Below are 16,297 nucleotides of genomic sequence, written 5' to 3' on the forward strand. Positions count from 1 at the left end.
AGTCATAACGGTTGGCCCTAATCTAGTATGAGTAGTGTCTTTATAAGAAAAGAGACATCAGGGAAGCAGATACACAGAGAGGAGGCCATGTGACAGCAGAGCTAGAAAATGGCCATGTCAAGGCAAGGAGAGAGGCCTTAGGATATAAGCCAAGCCTTGTCAGCACCTTGATCTTAGACCTCCGGCCTCCAGAACTGTGAGAAAATAGATTTCTGCTTGAAGCCACATAGTCTGTGGTATTTTGTTATGGTAACCCTAACAAACTAATATGGACATATAATGCAATTTAAAAATGCTCTAAGGGTTTGGGGCACATAGGTGGTTCAGTGGTTGAGTGACTGCCTTCGGCTCAGGTTGTGATGCCAGGGTCCTGAGACCGATTCCCTCATCGGGCTCCCCACAGGGGAGTCTGCTTTTCCTTCTGCTTCTCCTTCTGATAAATAAAATCTTAAAAAAAAATAAAAATAAAAGATAAAAATGCACAAAGGATTAGAATAGACATTTCTCTAGAGAAAATTACAAATGGTCAGTAAGCATGTACAAAGATTCTCAATATCATTGGTCACTAGGGAAATGCAAATCAAAATCACTGAGGTACCACTTCATATCCATTAGAATGGCTATAACCAAAAAAGACAGTAATACATATTGATGAGGATATGGAGAAATCGAACGTTGTTGCTGGTGGGACTGTAAAATGGTGGAAGGCACTTGGGAAAACAGTTTGGCAGTTCCTCAAAAAATTAAACATAGTTAACATGACCCAGCAATTTTATTCCCAAGTATATAGAGAACTGAAAACATGTTCACATAAAAACTTGTATACAAATGCTACTATCAGATATACAGAAATATTTTTTTAAAAAAGGAAATACAGAAGTATTATTCAGCCATAAAAAGGAAATGAAGCATTGATTCATGCTACAACATGGATGAACCTTGAAAATATTATGCTAAGTGAAAAAAGCCTGATATTGAAGGCCACATATTGTAGGATTCCATTTATGTCCAGAAGAGGAGAATCCATAAAGTGGTTTTCAGGTGTTAAGGAGAAGGGAGAATGTGGAGTGACTGCGGATGGCCAGGTATATGGTTGCATTCTGTGAACATACTAAATAGGAGGCAAACTTTATAATATGTGGATTTTGGGATCCCTGGGTGGCGCAGCGGTTTGGCGCCTGCCTTTGGCCCAGGGCGCGATCCTGGAGACCCGGGATCGAATCCCACGTCGGGCTCCCGGTGCATGGAGCCTGCTTCTCCTTCTGCCTGTGTCTCTGCCTCTCTCTCTCTCTCTGTGTGACTATCATAAATAAAAAAATAAAAAAATAAAAAAAAATAAAAATATAATATGTGGATTTTATTTTAATTAAATAAGCAAGAATCCGTATTCTGGATGGTGAACCTGAAGTGAAGTATGAGTGAGACTGTTTTGAGTAGGAGTAATGTTAACTTGTGAATGAGGCTTTGTTTTTCCTCCATTAACACAGGTGACATAAAGTATATGCAGTATATTATGATATCTGTATTTCATTTATATACAAATCCAGGGATTCTCATTGCCCGTATACATGGGAGAAAAATGAAAGCCTCTTTCACAGGTAAAATATTCTCTGAAAATGTTGTTTCTTAGGCATCGGTTAGCCTGGTAAAATAGAGCATCTCAGGCTTGGGCCAGAAGCTCCTTTTCTAAGCTGCCTCTATCTCAACCGAGAATCACTGTGCCTTCAGGTCTGTAAAGATGCTAGTCCTGTTTTTCTGACATCATCCAAAGAGATCTTTAAAAACTTGCAAATGGCCAATCACAACCTCATTCCCAGGGATTACTCTGAATGTGTCCTCATACTGGTACCATCGGAATCACCTAGGAACTTTAGAAGTGTATACACTCCAGACATACAGAATCGGAAACTGTTCTCACAAGCTCTCCAGATGACTCTGGTGCATGATCAAGTCTGGAAAAGTACTGATTCAGAGAATTTACAAGTCGAAAGGACCACAAGCTTATGTGGATTGTGATCTTTGGGTTCTCCACATGCAGTGAGTTAGGCATAATTTGGTCTCCCCTGTACTCTCCTCCACCATACAAATGTGATTTTGAGTACACCTTACACCCTGATCTTGTTTTCTAAATATCATTCTCCATTAAGTGGATCCAAGACTTTGTACTATTGTAACTTTTCTATAAATTTGACATTACTTCAAAGTAAAACAATGTAAATATTCCAATTTAAAAGGATGTAGATGATGACCTGAAACAACAACAAAAAAATCACACAAGTTTTCCAAAACTGATGATATGGAACTCAGACTGAGTGTATTTATTTATTATAATCTCCAAAATAATTTCAGTTGGTACAACTGCTTCTTAAATCTGTATCAACTACCAGGCTCAGAATTTAATTACAACCAAGCAATTCACAAAAACACTTTAAGCAACAAAACATGCTTAGTAGTTCCTTGAGAAAGGTCCTTCAAATGTGTACAGCATCACTGGGTGTTACACAAAACTGCTAGAAGGTTATCCTCATGTGTCCAATTTCCTAATGTTGTTAAACTCCTATGGCATCTGTGATACTTCCACATCTCATCATAAAGGCCTTCACGGGGCAATGTGCCTTCTTCCTCTTACATTTTAAAGGATATTCTAGATCATTCCTTAGGAAAGTAAAACTATGAACAGTTTAAGAGGGAAAACAAGTTGCTTAGACTTCTTTTATATTACACACTTCAATTATGGGTTATTTAAGACTTTTTAAAATTTGTCATATTTTAAAAAGTATCAGTGGGGAGGAAAGTAGAAAATATTTACCAGCGGTTAGCTTCTCCTGAAATCACAGTTTTCTGAATACATGTAGCATCACTAAAAATTTTTCACTATGTATTATAATACATAGCTTGGAAAGAACTTTTAATATTTTGGACTATAGTCTTCATGTCTTAAAATAGTATTTTGCTTTATTCCTTTTATAATACTAAACTCTTTCTTTTAAAAATTTATATCTGTTTTATAGCTATGAGTCTCATTGTATATTTTCCACATTTTGGCCTGACCTTGTTTATGAAAAAAATCTAACATCTGCAACTTCAGCTGGTTATACTGGGAAGAAGAGGGTTACCATAATTTTATTATACCTTGTATTAACAATAAACCTTCTCACAGAGAAGAAAATACTTTAAATACCTTAAGTCATATTTACAACAATAAAATTCACATTTCATGCTTTAGTGAGACACTTAAATCACAAGATCAGTCCTCATAGTTTATTGGAATAGAGCCCTTCTGTACCTGGCCTGCTGCTGTGTGCCAGATAAAAAGCTCTGGATGTTATGAAAATAGCAAAACTTATGCCATCCTCCTATCAAGTAGAAAAACTGAGGGTAGGCCTTCCCAGCCATCAAGTGGTGACAGAAATCCTGTGTCATAGTGAAGTGACAACCAATGCGCTTCAGACCATGGGTTCCCGTATGAATCAACTTGATTGTTTGAAAAGTGCTAGAGAGCCCAGATGTTCTTTAATGTGAGTTGAAGGACAAAACAGCCCTTCTGAGCACAGCCAAACACCTCATTTATGTGTCTATTGCACAGGATTTTATATGCTTCCAGAAATAGTGCTGTATTTCCTTCCTTAGCTACTATATACATTTCTCTGATAAGTTCAGTGTTTCATTGGGAAAAGTGACTTGCAGAGAGTTCCCCTTTGGGCCAGGGCCAGACTGGTGGCTGCTTCCACCAACCTCGTCCACCAATAAAACACTCTCTGAATCCTGCCCCTGGGAGGAGTCCGAGGTCTCGGATATTCGCAAAGTCCTCAGGGAGGTGGTGTCTGCCTGGGGCAGGCCCATGCCAGGGACACCGGGAAGCAGATTCCTGCCTCCAAGCCCGTTTTCGCTGAGGTCGGGCATGTAGAGGAGGGTCTGAGATGTGCTGCTGGTCTCCTTCAGCTCCCGGGAGAGGAAGGAGCGAGAGTGGCCGGACATGGCAGAGGATGTCCTTCTGCTCTCTGAGCAGTGCTGTCCCGAGCGGTCTCTGCGGGACCCGCCGATGCGGCAGAAGAGGCATTTAATCTTCTCTATTGCTTTGCTGAGCACGGTCTTCCGCAGAAGGATGTATATCCAGGGGTCCAGGATAGGGTTCACAGCAGCAATTCGGATGGCCTGCAAGTCTGGGTTTTTGCTGATTTCTTTCACCAAACGTGGCTGATATAACTGGTTGATGAACACCCGTACCTGCATAAATGAGATGCCCACGTTTAGATTTTGTCATTAATCCACTGGGGAAATATTTGCATCAGTGTCTAACCTAATAACATTAGCTAGCTGCCCTCTTTTCTGTTATTAAGTGCCAAGAAAGAGCAGCTTACACAACAAGCCTCAGAGAAACCGGTAATTGCAATTGCACAATCACATTTGTTTTGAGTTCGTGTAACATTAATATTTCTGTAAACTACCTTATGGGTGTCTTCCTTAGATCAGGGATGGTTTACAAAAATGCAGTGTATGTACAGGCAACACATGCATGAAGTTCCTTGAGAAACATTTTATTAACTTCATTTCTGTGAGTGCTTTTAAGTTTTTGTTATTCAATGAAGTATCTTCCCTCCATCCATGGTCACTGATTTCCCTTATTCAAGCTGCCTTTTTATATAAATGAGACCCATTCTTTAAGTCAACTAACCATCCAATGATCACAGAAAAGTCCACAGGTTTCTTTATTATAAAGTCCATTGGTGGGCAGCCCGGGTGGCTCAGCGTTTTAGCGCTGCCTTCAGCCCAGGGCGTGATCCTGGGGACCCAGGATGGAGTCCCACGTCAGGCTCCCTCTGCCTTTGTTTCTGCCTCTCTCTCTCTCTCTCTCTCATAAATAAATAAAATCTTAAAAAAAATAAAGTCCATTGGAAACTTTCAAACCACTAGCTGAATCTCCTATCATCCAGAATGACCAGAGAATAGTTTCTATTTCCTCTATACAGTCCGTTTTACCAATTATAATAATAATCCTCTAGTATTACCAATTCTTCCCTCAAAAACCTCTTCCAATCTTTCCCCCTGCCCTGCATTTCTGTCCTGACCTCTGTATTTCCTGACCTTTGTCTTTCCCTTGTACTGCATTTTCTCACGTGAATTACTGTATCAGCCACCCAAGTTGTTTTCCCACCTCCAATTCCTCTCCTCTCCAATCCGTCCTCCAAACTGCCACCAAAGGATTCTTTCTAGAAAGCAGATCTGATTGGGCTACTCAACTGCTAAACTTTCAGTGGCTCCTTGCTGCTTGCAAACTGTAGTTTTGCTCAATAACCACCATTAGGTCAATCCTCCCCCAAAACTCCCGTCAGAATCATTCCCTCCTGGGGCGCCTGGGTGGCTCAAGTCAGTGAAGTGCCTGCCTTTGGCTCAGGTCTGCTCAGCAGGAAGCCTGCTGCTTCCCCTGCTTGTGATCTCTCTCTCTCAAATAAATAAATAAAATCTCAAAAAAAAAAAAAAAAAAGGGAAAGGAATAAAGAATCGGTCCCTCCTTTGTGTCTACATAGCATTCGAGCCAAGTGCTGAAAACGCCTCTGCGCAGACCAGTAGAGAAGACAGGCTCGTTCTACTGCAATTTGAGCTATTTATGGCAAAGGGCACATCTGCCAGCCCACCATGGATGGGTAGGCATAAATGAAGGAGATGCAAGGACGACCTAACAACCTGTGTGCTGTCTTATTTTTGGCGGTTCACAAATTTTGTTATTATAATCACTTATTTACTCATATTCTTCCATGCATTTAATCATTTAATAACAGGCATTTATTGTGTGTTAGGCGTTGCCATAGGTCTGGCCACAAAAAGTTGCATTAAATACCACAAACTTCTCGAAGGCAGGGAGTAATCTACAGCACAGAAGACAGGAAGGAAGACCAGCTGTGACTGCAGGGAGATGAACGGAAACGGGAGAGGTGCATAAGTGGGCTCGCCTACCCCAGAGCAGGAGGGGAGGGCATTAGAGGGTGTCTCCTGTGGGGGGAGGAGGCTAGCCTAGAGTTTTTGATGGATAAAGGAGAGTTTGCTAAATTTAGAAGGAGGGACATAGCATTTCTTTTTTAAAAAAAAAATATTTTTTTTATTTATTCATGAGAGACACAGACTGAGAGAGAGGCAGAGACACAGGCAGAGGGAGAAGCAGGCTCCATGCAGGGAGCCCAATGTAGGACTTGATCCCGGGACTCCAGGATCACACCCTGGACTGAAGGCAGGTACTAAACCGCTGAGCCACCTAAGGATCCCCGGGACATAGCATTTCAAATAGAGGTAATTCCATGTGTAAAATCATGGAAGAATGAAATTATATTTATTGATAAATAAATATATTTATTTGTATAAATATATTCTAATGAAATATATTTCATTCTAACAAATGCCAACTTCTGGGAACTTCAAATGACGTAATGAAGAGAGCATGAATATATATAAACTTAAAGACGACTACAGTTTGTTCCTTAGAGGAAAAAGCACTTGCTAAATGTACACTCTTAAATTTACTCTTAGAGTATTGTTATTATTGTCTAGATCTTACTTGTAATTCCACTAGGATCTTTTATATAAAAATCTCACTTCATATAAAAAGTGGTTCTAAGATAACTGACCTCTGTCTTTAGCAATTATTTAATAATTATTACTTGCCCTTAGTAATTACTTTAGGTTAGGGAGAAGTAAGAGGGAAGTCTCAGCCAAGGAGGATGCATAAAAACCGTAAGGAGAAAAAACTCACAAAAACAGAGCTGGAGCCATATAACTAGGGGCCACTATCTCTAACTTTAACAAGACTTGAGGACAGTGCTACTTTACCATGTGGTATAATAAGTAATATTCATGATATATGAATCACCATGAAAGAGATGGGATATTTCAGAAAGATTTCTAACAGTTTAGATAAAATAAGTTTAAGATGTTTAAAGAAATAAATTGCATTAATCTGCAAAACTCAACTCATGAGAAACTTGTTTGTAGATGAAACTATATCAGTGAGTTGTAACCATATTTCTATTTCTTCCTTAGCGGGAATTCAGACCTTGATCAGCTACACGTCTATAGTCCTTTCCTAAGAAATACTAGTGAAACAAAGCATTTTGGTTTCTTCTTGCCATAATCTTTTTTTAAAAGATTTTATTTATTAGAGAGAGAGGGAGGGAGGGAGGGAGAGAGAGAGAGGGAGAGAGAGAGAAAGCGCACATGCACGCAGGGGGTAAACAGAGGGAGAGGGAGAAGCAGGCTCTCCACTGAGCAGGGAGCTGGATGTGGAACTCGATCCCAGGACTCTGGGATCATGACCTGAGCCAAAAGTAGATGCTTAATGGACTGAGCCACCCAGGTGCCCCCTTTCTATAATCTTTATTGAGGCCCTGAGCTATGTTTGGGCACTGAGAGATGCCCTCCGGTCTATGGGCCTTTGTTCAGGTGAAGTGTTACCAAGACCTGAAGGCTTTGAGAACGTATCAAGCCACCCTGTTGGTGGCTGATTCTGGTCTGAGACCCAGGTCTCTCGATGACTTCCATGTTGCTCTTTCTGTCCTACAGTCTGGCTGCCTTTCTGTTTAAGAATAATTTCCTGACAATGGAATTACTGGCAAAAAGCATGGGGTTTATATATTATTCACATGACATACTACGTTCCTAAAGATGAAAAAAAAAATAATGGACTTAAATCTGTTAGCACCAGGCCTTCCCTGTGCATGTCTTCAGGAAAAAAACCTAGGCAGGGTCTGGGAGAACTTGTGACAGCCTCTGGGTGGCAGTGTTGCTCCGCCTGGGAGGTTTGGGTCCACAGGCTCTCCCCTAAGCAGCAGCTTGCAGAGCCATCTCTAAGACCCTCTTTCGGAACAGAATCCTAGTTAAGTCTGAACTTTGCACATTTCTGAGATTTTTAACATTGAAATCTTTTGCTGCTGGTTGCCTCTCCCACCACTTCCTCAAAGGAAACATGGTTAGTACTGAAAGGAGGAAAATTTTTGAACAGTTGTAATGGATATAAAAGGAATTAAATTTGTAGCTATTTGCCGGAAATGTATTAGGAGTTAGCATTTTATTTTAAAATCTCTATGACGAAAAAAATAAATAAATAAAATAAAATCTCTATGACGTTTTAGAAAAGCCAGAGTGTTGTAAAAAATAATAATGGGCTTTAGTAATCAAAGGTGACAAGAAGAAAGGAAAGCATCACATCAATCTGTGTCTCACTTCATCCACAGCCGTAGTTGATTTTGACTAGTGTCCAAGGGAATGAAGGAAGCCCTATTGTAGAGTTCCATGGGTGGGGGCGTGTGTGTGCAAGCTTACAATTAATATAAGCCACTGAGCCTGGCTATTTAATGTCATTTAAGCAAAGGGGAGCCCACAGGATAGCAATAAAGAGGAGTATGAAAAGCAACATTTCAAGTTCAGATAAAAACAGTCTCAAAAGTTGGTCAAATTATTTGAAAAAGAAAATCAAGACAAACCAGTTTTCCTTTGTAGCATGTACTCATTGGAGATGGACTTGAGGTGGAGAAAAAGACAAAAATGAACAAAAGCTCCATGCACTCCATAATGCTTGAAAAAGTTTAGCAATCTCTGCCTCATTTTAAAGGTTACTTGGTTTGCTCTCCCCAAAGCAGGGGACAGTCCAGATTAAGATGGGAATATCGACAGCAGTACTCCAGTGTCAAATGGGGAGGTGAAAGCACTTTTCTGGAATTCCTGTCCAACAGGCCTTATATGCTTCACAAATAAACATGTTCAGGCAGTTTTCAGGGTTGGAAGAAGAGTGTTCCTGACGAGACCACCTCTGCATCAGGGGAAAAAGACACCTTAAAACAGCACACTGGATACCAAAACCATATATACTCTCTTGCAATTTTAAAAGTGAATATTTTTTTAGGAGCTGCAGATGTATGCATGTGGTTTAACTTTGATATCGGCAGGCATCACAATATCTTAAACTTCTCGAAGATGATGCGGATTCAGGAACATTGGAACATAACTTGGAGAAAATATGATAAATTCAAAACTAGGTGTGATGACAGGAGAGCTACAGGGAGGTTGTGTGTTGTAGACGTACATGTACAACTCTGAATCAAACGTATCTCTGTTCAAATCCTGGCTCTGCTCCTTCTAATTAATGTACAAATTATGAAAGTGCTTCGTACCATGCCTAGCACATAACATATATGTCTGCTGTCCTCACTTTTTTGGTAACCCGTATGTGGAAGTTTGGCTACTGTGGAATATATGAGTAATTTCAAAACCACAGCTTAGAAGTAGCTTTGAGGTGATGATTTGGTATCAAAAACATGTACTTCCTATGTAAGAAAAACCTGTTAGCAGGGAATGTCTAATTGAAAAAGAACGTTGAAATTTTGATTGGACTGATTTAGTAACTGACTGTCAAAGTACAAACACTTTCCAGTAAATGACAAGATCCTGGAGTGGGATTTGTGTGTGCTATGTGTTCTGTTCCAAGAACATAAATGGAATTATCTGTGTGTGTTCAGTTATCTAATTGCCCTGTAAAGAATCCAAAATTGACACAGCTGTTACTAGAAATTCTTACTACTTTTTTTTTAATGACAAAAAAAAATCTTTTTTTTTTTTTTTTTTTTTTTTTTTTTTAAAAAAAAATCTTTAAATAAAAGAGAGTGGAAAGAGTTCTTGCCTGTGTGGCTCCGTTCTTCCCTCTGGGTCACTAACTAGCCATTTCCTGCAGGCAAATTACTTAATCTCTACAGGTCAGTCTCTATATTGAAAATGTATTTCTGAAGTGTTGTGTTTTGTTTTGTTTTGTTTTGAACTCTGACTTTAATCACTTCATCTCTGGGGGGATGGGGAGAGAATCTTGTCAGTAGATGTTCCATAAAACCAAGCTTTGACAGGTCAGTAAAGCACATAAGTCCACGAGACTAAGACACCCCCAGCCCCCTCCCCCAGCAAGTTGCAGAAGGATATAGATTCCTCATCTACAGTTGAGAAAACTGAGGAGCAGAGTGAAAATACAGGCTAGCCCTGCTTTCCTCACGATTCAGACGAGATGCTGGATATGGGAATACCTTTCTTTGATGTGCTACTCTGCAGTTTTCAACATTTCTACCACTAGGTCTGTGATTCCATGGTTATGGCTAAAACACTGCTTTCAGGAATTGCTATTTTTTTTTTTAACTTAGCCAAATTTATTTGAAAAATAATGAAATCCTTCAAGTTCTGCTGTAAGAGTACTCAAATTGATGGCATTACTCTTACGCCTTTAAATATGATTTGTGCTCATCCGAAATCCTATCAGTTGTCCTAGGACTCCACTTCCAGTTTGCCTGCAGTAAACAAAAATGTATCTATTAACACAGTTTTCCTCCGCTATAATCAATCTTTCTTGATCCAATGTCTTGAGGGCTTTATAGAGACAACTGGTTTATAGTAAACAACCAAATAAACACTCACAGGAAGTTATTTTCCTAAAGATCTGTGTTTTACTTGTCCGAGGCAGAAGATGAATCAAATTGGCCATTCTACCCCTAACAGAGATGAATATTTGTTACTTCAGAGTAAGGAGAAAGAAAATAAGAAAAGGAAGTAAAGCAGTATGCAGGGCCTCGGCTTGCTTCTGCACGGGGAAAAAAATGCCTTTTCAAGTCCTATAGCATAACTGTTTAGCCCTGAGGTGCAAGATTTGATTTTATTGTTCTCTTGACATTAGTAACTGCAAAACTGGGCACCAGAAGTTGATCTAGCTACAGTATTTAACACTGGGACCTTAGGAGGCTGTCTTGCTTGCATATTTCTGAAGAATTCAATCCCTTATATTTATCTCGAGCACAGACTCTCATTTCTTCAGCCTTTTCTGTGTTTAAAAACAACCAGAGACTGGTTTTATATAGAAGAATAGGCAAAATGACAAGAACCACCTTCCCACTAAATCTTTGTCATGTAACGTTGTCGAATTTCCTTACACCTTCTCCCTTCATTGATTATGACTCATTTTAGAAAATTTCTCAAGTTTAGCATTTTCTAGATCTACGACTAATTTCCCAAGCTTTCCCAAGTTTCCATTCCAAGCTCTATTTATGAGACATGTGTTTTGGATAACAAATCAAAATTTCCTTTTTTTCTATAAAACTTGGTATCAAGTGCCCTCTAAGAGCCACCCCAGTTTTTCTTCCCTGGTGTCCAAAAGACAAAATTTGGCTGCCTTTCAGTGACTGCTTGTTAACCTTATACACGATGTCAAGCTTTCTGAAATTCCAAGTAAACTCTATTTGCTCTATTAGCCTTTCCAACACATTTTAAGTGTTTTGAAGGATTTGATTTTCCTCAAGTAGGATTAGCAACTAACTTGATCGATAAAGGTAAAAAAGGTGCTTCATTAGTTTCCTTGGAACTGAAGATAGGTCCGATTGCTTTAATGTCAGGGTTCAGAAACTTTAAACTTAATTTACAAATGGAATATGAGAAACATGAAAACACAAGAAAGCTGTAGAAGTAAGCCAAGGAAGACTATAATTATGGGTCAATTCCCCTTTTAACTCTTCCAGTAACAGCCAAACTGTGGGTGGGTAGTGTAATGACTTCACTGTTTATCATTAATTTACAATTAAACTGATTCTGAAATTAGAATTTGCTAGCCAGAACTAAAGGCTGGCTACTACACTGAAGCTACTATGGCTTGTATGATTCCTTATCACTTAAAAGGGCATGTGAGTACTTTTACTACGTGATTCCTTATCTGAGCCAGTTTCAATTTTCAGAGTAAAATTTCTTAGTATCTACTGCACATTACTGACTTTATGTTAACAGCGGATAGTATTCGCTAGTTAAAATATGGCTAATTTGCAGGCTAGAAATATAGCTCCTATAGTTCCTTGTCTCTAGCTTCTCAAATACCTTCAAAGGCCTTGTGATAAATAGCTCTGCACCACAGGGGCCAGGACTACCACTTCAGTCCAAGAAAACAATTCACCTGTCACTGTGCAATCATCAAGAGCTTCATATGCTTACCTTCCTGTTTTAAAAATATGTGTATGTTGCTAAACCTCTTGCTCTAATTCTTCAGTTCCTTAAAGTGGATGTTCTGTACATAACAGCCACTCACTTTGTCATTTACTGTTCTGCAAAACAGAAGGCAGCAGCCAGAGAAGGGAGCCCTAGCAGGAGCAGGCTTGTTTCTTCCAAAATCTCACTCTATTCTGAGTTGCCATTACAGACAGTAAAATATATTTATGTGGTAAATTATATTGGGTCCTGGAATGGTTTAAAGGCCCTTCTGGCCAATTATATTTATTTCTGTTTATACAAATTGTCAAGAAGCTACTGTACGCTGGCTCTTAGCCACATCTAGGTTCCTTTTGTTTTACACTCACTTTTATCAGATATAATATTTCTATATTAAAGATCCCTGGACCGTATTAGTAAGAGAAAGAAGGGTATAACACATGCTCATTACATTTCTTTTCCCTTGTTCCCAATCATCAGAAGAGAAGCCCTCTGTTTTTGAGTTGGTAGTTTAGCATATCTAGAAATGCAGTGTTTTGAGAGATGGAAAAACTCAGAACCTATTGCTTTCAAGAGAAACTCTAGATGAAGTATTATGCGTAGGAGTCCATCAGTTTCTGGTGCATTCCATCTTAATGACAGGCAAAGTAGAGAGCCAGGTGCATTTTCAACCTTTCTGCTTGTAATATTTTAAAAGCTAACCCAAAGGCAATTTTAAAGAAGGCGGTGTCCTAAAAGTGAAAAAGTGAAGTGTGCCAAAACTCAGATGCACACACTGTACAAAGGCCAAAATTAGAAATGTTCTAGGAGTGAGACATGATGTAATATTATATGAACAGGGTTTGGAGTCAGGTGGGTCTGAGGTTCATCACAAGCTGCAGAGTTTCAGCTTGGCAATAATGAGACGACCATCTCTAGAGCTTCTCCTCCTTTAGAATGGCAGTGTACCTCTCACAGTTGTTGAGAATTCGAATTCAATAACCCACGTACATCAGCCTGCCCTTAGGAGGCCCCTTGAGAAACCTGGCTTCCCGGTCCCAAGAAAGAAATAAGGAACCCGACTCTGGGCTGTCCCCCAGTAGGAATCGAGACCCACGTGTGTAATGAGAGGTCTCCCCAGGGCAGAGCACGGTAAAGAGCAGGGAATCTAGCCTGACGCTGTAGTTCTGCTAGATTATTTTAAGCAAGTCACGCCCTGTGTAACGTGAGGGCGTTAGACTAGACCCAAACGCATCCAATCTCTCTAGCTCTAAACTTCTACATAATCTACCAAAACAAACCAACCCCCCAAAAAACCCATACATAAATCAAAGCACCCAAACCCCACTGCCCTAAGGAATGGCGTATAACAAAGAGAGATCACTACCGCCCCCCCGCCCCCCCGCAAAGTTTCCGGTATCTGTGGTTCTCGGTGGAGGATGGGGCTCAGTCACGCTACAGCGGTTCCCCTCCACATCTGACAGAGTGGCAGGTGTTCCCGGAAGGCTCAAGGCCAATGTCAGGCAGCGGGGGGTGGGGGGGTGGGGTAGGGGGGTAGGGGCTGTCCCGGGAGAGAAAGGAAACGAGGCTTTCGGAGAAAGAAACTCTGGGGCCCAGGAGAAAAGCACCTGCTGCATCTCATTAGGGATGCGGCGTTAGAGGAGGCTGGGCCTGCCCTGGGTGTCGGAATCCCACCCCGCCCTGGAGGGGGGTGGATGCGGGGGACAGGGCCTGCACGGGCCCCACGCCCGGCCACTCACCACGAGCGGGATGGAGCAGATGAGCACCACCAGGGAGGTGGCGATGAGCAGGATGACCATCTGGATCTCGGCGCCCGCTATCCCGCGGAAACTCCGGCGGCGGCGAAAGTCGCTGAGGCGCGGCAGCGCGGGGGAGGGGGCGGCGGCGGCCGGGTGGCTGCGGCAGAGCGCGGAGGGCACCGCGAGCGCGCCCGCCGCGGGGTGCTGCTCCGTGCCCAGCGACGTGCGGCGCATGAACTGGCGGTGCATGCGGAGCAGCGCGCCGCACACCAGCACGTTGCACAGCACCGTGGCCAGAATGAGGAAGGAGCTGAAGCCCGCGTACATGTAGGAGAAGGCGGCGTGCGCCGTCACGTTGGTGGTCCAGTCGATGAAGCACCAGGTGTCCGGGTACTGCAGCCGCGAGCTGCCCAGGCCCATGTTGGGCAGCGCGCAGAAGAGCACGTTGGACGCATAGACCGCGACGAGCGTGAGGCCCGCCAGCCGCTTGTCCACGTAGTGGCTGTAGAAGTAGGCGTGGTTGATGGCCAGGTAGCGCTCGATACTCATGGCACAGATGATGCTGAGGCCGGACAGGCTGAAGAAGAGCAGGATGAAGGTGCTGTACTCGCAGAGGGCCTCGCCTCCCGGCCACTGGCCCTTCATGTACGTGGCGATGGTCACCGGACTCACCAGCAACGTGCCCAGCAGGTCGGTGACGGCCAGCCCGCACACCAACGTGTAGAAGGTCGTCTCCTTCTGCTCCTTGCGCGACTTGCACAGCACCACGATGGCCACCAGGTTGCCCACTACCCCGAAGATGAACATCACCGCCGGGATGGTCACCGGGCTGTTCGGACGGTCGGGGGTGGAGGAGGCGGACGCATTGGCCCCGGGAGTGGACATGGCGGTGGCCCTGGGCACGCGCGGCCTTGGATGGAGTTCGAGGCTGGGTCTGGGGGGGAGGAGGGGGGGAGGCAAAGACCGGTGAGCGGAAATGACCACTTGCAAGGGGTCAGACCCGCGCCCCAGAAACACGATGTGATGAGAAAAAAAAAAAAAAAAAAAAAAAGAGGAACAGCCGGATCCTGGGTCGTGGCTTGTGGCCACTTACCACCTTGGGCCACCGAAATCCCCAGGCTCCGGACACGTCCTTCCAGAAGCACCACCCCACCGCCTTTGGGATCGGCCGGTTGATGCCGCCGCTCTCTCCTCCTCCCCCCGCCCAACGCTCCCCACCGCCAAGACGAACAGGACCCATCTCCAGGGACGAGTGAGTGGTTCGCTCTCACTCGCTCCTCCCGGGAGCGCACCGCCCGCCCTCGGCCGGGGCCCCCGAGCCCTCCTCTCACCTGCGGTGGCCGCGGCGGGGGCGGCCGCGGAGGCCCCCAGGGTCAAGACGCAGACGTCCACGACACGCCTCAACCCGGCCTCGGCGCGGGCCGGGCAAGCCTCTGCCCTGTCACAGCCGGGGCTCGGTGGCTGCCAGGCTTCCGGAACTGGGGTCACAGTGGCAAGCTTTCGAACACCTGGGAGAACCAGAAGGGCAGCGAGATGGGTCAGTGCAGTCCGATCCCGGGCTTCGTCCTTCGGCCTTCCTCCTCCTTCTCCTGTCTCCCGCACCCTCAGAGGCGCGACCGAGCCCGCAGGTCGGGTCCCCGGGCGGCCGGCGCCCAGGTGTGGGGCCGCGCGCGCAGGTGGCACGGAGCCTCCGCCCGGCGTCTGGCCGCCCCCCTCCTCGGCCCCGGGCAGCTATCGGGGCTGGCGGCTGCCGCGGAGGCTGCTTCCGACGCCCCGGGCGCGGCTCGAGGTGCCCTCGGCCTGAGGCTCTGACCTGGTTGCGTTCATCTTCCCCCTCCCGGCCGCGGCTTCCCAGCTCTGCTCTCGCCCTTCCAGCCTCTGTACAAACTTTTCTGCTGCTCCAAGTTTCTCCGACCGAGGCGGGGACGCCCAGCGCGCGGCCCGGGCGCCCATTGGCTGCCGGGCAGGGGGCGGGGCCTGCGCGCCGGCTGGGGGCGGGGCTCCGGGCTGCGCGCGCGGGCCGGCTCCCCGCGGCTTGCCCCGCCTGCTCGGGGCCGGGGTCGCGGAGACGTGGGCGCGCGCCCCGGGCAGGTGGGCCCCGTGCGCCCCGGGGGAGCCCTGCCGGCCGCCGCGCCCCGGGCGTCCAGGGGGGCGGACTGCGAACCCGGCACGTCTTCCCCCACTGCCTCCCGCTCCGAGTGGGCTGTGTCTCGCACCTGCTGCACGTGGGTCTGCACCTCTGGGTGCCGGGGGGGCTCCTGCTTAGAACCCCACCTCGGGGCGGCCGAGGTGTGTGCGCGCGGCCGCGGGGGCGCGGGGTGGGGAGGGCGGGCGCGCGGGCGGGGCTGCGGGAGGGCGGAGGCGTGCCCGGCGGGGGAGGGCGGCCGCGGGGCGCGCGGGGTGTCGAGTGCTCGCGGCCCGTCCCGGGAAGCAGGCGGTCGGCCGGCCTGCGGCGCCCAGGGTGCGGCCTTGGCTCCGCGGGGCATCCCCGGGCGCTGGCGGCGCAGCCCTGCGGCAGCGGGGACAGGTGACCCGCAGGTGCCGCGCGGGCGCCGGGACCTTCCTCCTCC

General features: G+C 45.4%; 1 protein-coding gene across 1 annotated transcript; it reads right to left on the bottom strand.

The window, feature by feature from the left end:
- Positions 1-2,294: 2,294 nt before the first annotated feature.
- On the bottom strand, positions 2,295-15,594 carry PTGER4 (prostaglandin E receptor 4). The gene is given in 4 exon segments (NM_001003054.1): positions 2,295-4,227; positions 13,728-14,661; positions 15,059-15,235; positions 15,541-15,594. Coding segments are annotated over 2 exon segments (1,479 nt in total). The 5' UTR covers positions 14,613-14,661; positions 15,059-15,235; positions 15,541-15,594; the 3' UTR covers positions 2,295-3,633.
- Between the last annotated feature and the right edge of the window lie 703 nt (positions 15,595-16,297).

The sequence above is a fragment of the Canis lupus genome, chromosome 4 (assembly GCF_011100685.1).
Source record: "Canis lupus familiaris isolate Mischka breed German Shepherd chromosome 4, alternate assembly UU_Cfam_GSD_1.0, whole genome shotgun sequence".
Lineage (NCBI taxonomy): Eukaryota > Metazoa > Chordata > Mammalia > Carnivora > Canidae > Canis > Canis lupus.